Source organism: Phodopus roborovskii, unplaced genomic scaffold (assembly GCF_943737965.1).
Source record: "Phodopus roborovskii unplaced genomic scaffold, PHOROB, whole genome shotgun sequence".
Lineage (NCBI taxonomy): Eukaryota > Metazoa > Chordata > Mammalia > Rodentia > Cricetidae > Phodopus > Phodopus roborovskii.
Window position 1 is genome coordinate 19,234,633 of NW_026126418.1, and position 4,268 is coordinate 19,238,900.

The 4,268-nt window shown below is 33.7% G+C and overlaps 1 protein-coding gene across 1 annotated transcript; it reads right to left on the minus strand.

Annotated features, from left to right (window-relative positions):
- Window positions 1-2,445: 2,445 nt before the first annotated feature.
- On the minus strand, window positions 2,446-3,381 carry LOC127221850 (olfactory receptor 8H1). Its single transcript, XM_051183831.1, has one exon. It carries the CDS (start codon window positions 3,379-3,381, stop codon window positions 2,446-2,448), a length of 936 nt encoding a protein of 311 aa, XP_051039788.1.
- Window positions 3,382-4,268: the final 887 nt, after the last annotated feature.

Sequence of the window (4,268 nt, forward strand, 5' to 3'; positions counted from 1 at the left end):
TAAGTTTTGTGCATGGCAATAGACATGGATCTATACGCAGTTCTACACACCATCATCTAGTTATACCAGCACCAATTGTTTAAGACGCTTTCTTTCTTCCATTGTACAATTTTAGTTGTTTAGTCAAAAATCAGGTGTTCCAAGATGTGTGGGTTAATATCAGGATTTTCAGTTTTATTCTATTTGTCTACATATTTTTGTCAAAATATTAAGATGGTTTCAGGACTATAGCTCTGTAGTAGAGCTTGCAGTCAGGGATGGTGATGCCTCCTGTAGTTCCTTTATTTTACACGGTTGTTTTGGCTATCCTAAGTGTTTTGTTTTTCCATATAAACTTGAGTATTTTCCTTTTAAGATCTGTGTAGAATTGTGCTGGGATTTTGATAGGGATTGCATTGAATCTGTAGATTGCTTTTGGAAAGATTGCCATTTTTACTCTGTAGATCCTAACTATCCAAGAGCATGGGAGATCTTTCCATTTTCTGTCTTTAAAATGCAAAGTGTTTTCTATATAGGTCTTTTACTTGTTGGTTAGTATTACCCCAAGTATTTTTATGTTGTTTGTGGCTATTTTAAGAGGGTGATGTTTTTCTGATATCTTTCTCAGCCCCTTTGTCATCTACTGATTTTTTGTTGTTGTTGTTGTTGTTGTTATTCTTGTGTCTTGTCACTTTGCTGAAGGTATTTATCAGCTGAAGGTATTCTCTAGTAGAGTTTTTCAGGTTACTTATGTAAACTATAAAATACTGACCCTTAATGTAATATAGACCTAATCCTCCTTTGCTGGCATTTGGGCTATATTTTCATATAACAAAAAGTTTTATAAATGTAGTTTTGTCACGTTTGTTCTATATAAGAAATTGAACATGTGGCATCGAAAATGTGAAAATGCTCTGCTTTTGTCCTATGTACTTGAATATTTTTTCTTTTATTTCAAAAATTTTACTAAGTGCATCAGTTTGACCTGAGATTTTATTCCCCTTACCTTTCTAAGCTGCTGTATTTGGAGCCTGAAAAAAAGAGCCTGAACATACATTTGTCTTTTTATTACTATTATTATGAGTGTTTTTCCTACATACATATGTGTACTATCCATGCCTTGAGTTCAATGAGATAGGGAGAACAAATCAGATGTCTTGGAATTAGAATCATGGATGGTTGTGACCTGTCAGGTATGTACTGAGAGTTATACACAGCACTCTGCAAGAGTAGTACTTAAACTCTGAGCAAATTCTATCCATAATATTTTCAGAAAACATTTCTTTTTCTTTCTTATTCATTCCACTGAGTTAAAACCTCCAATATTTAATATATCATGGTCTTTAGATTGAATACCACAACTGGCACAGGAAAAATCTGATGTGGTTTCCCAAGCCTGATAAGGGATGGTAGAACATTTACAGTTTTCTGGACATCTCTCAAATCATGGCAAAAGAGGGCCTATACCCTAGCCAAATTAGGCTTAGGCTTACTTATCTCCATGGAGACATAAGCCACATAATGACAAAGTTAATCAAGTTTCTCAGAAAGTGTATCACCGGCAGTCTGCTATTCTGATTTTTATACTTGGAAGAGATACTGCCTTGTGATGATATATTGTTTTAGGATTTAATAAAGCCACTGGAGAAAAAATTCAAAGCTAGCCATAGCCATAGAGCTAGGCAATAGTCATACACAACTTCATTCCACCATCCACACTAGTTAGCTAGAGAAGCTAGGCAGTGGTGGCACATATCTTTAATCCCAGGACTCAGAAGACAAAAGCAGATGGATCGCTGTGAAATCAAGGTCACGCAGAGTTATATTAGAGTGAATCAGTCTGAAAAAGGAACAGGTCACACAAAAGAGATCTCAGCACTTGGGACCCTATACTTTTAATCCCAGCTCTAGAGAGGGATAACAAATAATTTTAAAAACACAAGTCAACAGTCTCCATAAACAAACAAAATTGGTTCATGTCAACCAATATGCTTATAATGTTAATAGCTGTCATTTGTGATTATATCCTCAAAAGGATTTCATATATCATTGTAAAATTTGTTTTGGAATTGTTCTCTCTGTTTCTGATAAAATTTAGGATGAAGCACTCTGTGAAATTTGCTAATTCATATTACAAGAGGATACCACCTGACACTCTGGTCACTTTGAAAATTGTCATACTCAAAAGGTAGAATAATAAAATTTGAGCATGGAATAGTTTTTAGAAGTGTTAACATATCTAATTTATCATATTGGTGGCTACAAAAACAGATAATTAAACCATTTTTATGACAAGTATTTCATTTACTTGTATAAAATGTAATTTTCAAAACACATTCCTGGAAGTAATGAAGAAGTGTTTATACAATGCAAACTCCATAAAAACCAGAAAATAAAAGCTTTTGCTTAGTTTTAGATTGGGACATGAAGGGTTAATGGGAATAAAGGAAAGTTAAAATCTTAGCATCATTGTTTCTTACTCTTTTTAATAACTCTACTGACAGCATATTTTACTTCATTGTTTCTAAGACTATAAATGAGTGGATTCAGCATGGGGATCACAATGGTGTAAAACACAGAGGCCACTTGGTCCTTTCCCAAAGAGAAGGACTTATTTGACTTTAGATGAGTAAAGATCATGGTACCATAATATATGATGACTGCCACGATATGAGAGGCACAAGTTGAGAAGGCTTTTCGTTTTCCTGAAGTGGAATTGATCTTCAAGACAGTAGAAAGAATGGACATGTAAGATGCAGATATTGCGATAAGGGACAACAGTAAGGTAGAACCAGCAAAAACAAATATAATTAATTCAATATCATGTGTGTTGCTGCAAGACAGGGCTATAAGTGGGGCTGTGTCACAAAAATAATCCTGTATGACATTAGACTTACAGAAATCCAAGGTACCCATGCATAACATATTGACAGTGGAATCCACAGCTCCTAACACATATGACACAGTAACAAGGACACTACAGAATTTGCTGGACATAACAACTGAATAGTGTAGAGGGTTTGAGATGGCTACATACCGATCATATGCCATTGAAGACAGAAGGAAACACTCAGTACCAGCCAAAAAGACAAAAAAGTAAATTTGAGTGAAGCAACCCATGTAGGAGATGTTCTTGGTAGAAGTCAGTAGGTTCTCTAAAGTTTTAGGTGTGATGACAGTTGAGTAACTAAGATCAAGGAATGATAGGTGTGTGAGGAAGAAATACATTGGAGTGTGAAGCTGGATATCTAGATGAATGATCAGTATCATGCCTATGTTCCCCAGCACAGTGACCAAGTATATCAGGAGAAACAGTGCAGAAAGGAACAGCTGGATCTCTTTAGTATCTGTCAATCCCATGAGGATGAACTCATGTTGATCTGTGTAATTCCAGGTGTTCATTGTGAGCTACCCTAAACTATTCAGAAATTAAAAGGGACACATAATAAATTAATCTTAATAAAATATATTAATTATGTTTTACTATTTTTCAATATTTATTTCTGTTGCCTCAAATTTGAAATAGCTTTTTACATTGTCATTACAGAAAGGAATGCAAAAGGAGATGCAAAAACTTTGTTTATTAAATAATTAAGATAATAGACTACTTCATGTAGTTTTAGTGGAAATTGTGCCACCACTTGCAAAAGGAACAAAGTAAAAATTATTAAGTAATGACTGAATATTCAGTTCAAATGCCTTTTGATTATCTGTAAGCATTTTGACTTTATTTTCAGTACTCTGACTCTTGAACATGCATGTGATTCTGAGTCTTTCCACTTCACTTTGAAACCTAAGCAAAACTCTGATGATATAATAAACATAGGTAGAAAAACATTTAAAGTATTATTTGCTCTACATTTACTTGAAATGTGAATAGTCTTTTATTTATATTTAGTCATTTATATCTTTTTCCAGAAGTCTTGTTGGCTGCAATAAGACATATTAGATTTTTGAAAAGACAATGTTCCAAAGCAGTGCAACATCAAAGTTCTACTAAAAGTACAGTTTCAAAATATGATGCAGACTTTTAGAATATTGTATTATTAACACATTTTTTCCTAGAAAAACTTCCTTGTGGAAATCCCAATCTTAGTGTATGCAAACAGTCTTACAGTTAACACATTTTTTTTTATCCAAGTTCTTATAAATTTAAGAATACTTACTGGGATCCAAGTTGTTGGGAAACAATGACCAGAGAAGATTTTTCAATATCATATGGCTAAAATTTTGACAACTTTCAACTTTTCCTTGAAATTTCCAAATTTCTGTATTTTCATTTCCTTAAA

Bases quoted from the DNA above. Each gene is read 5' to 3' on its own strand.
- LOC127221850 (XM_051183831.1), bottom strand. From the start codon at position 3,381: ATGAACACCTGGAATTACACAGATCAACATGAGTTCATCCTCATGGGA.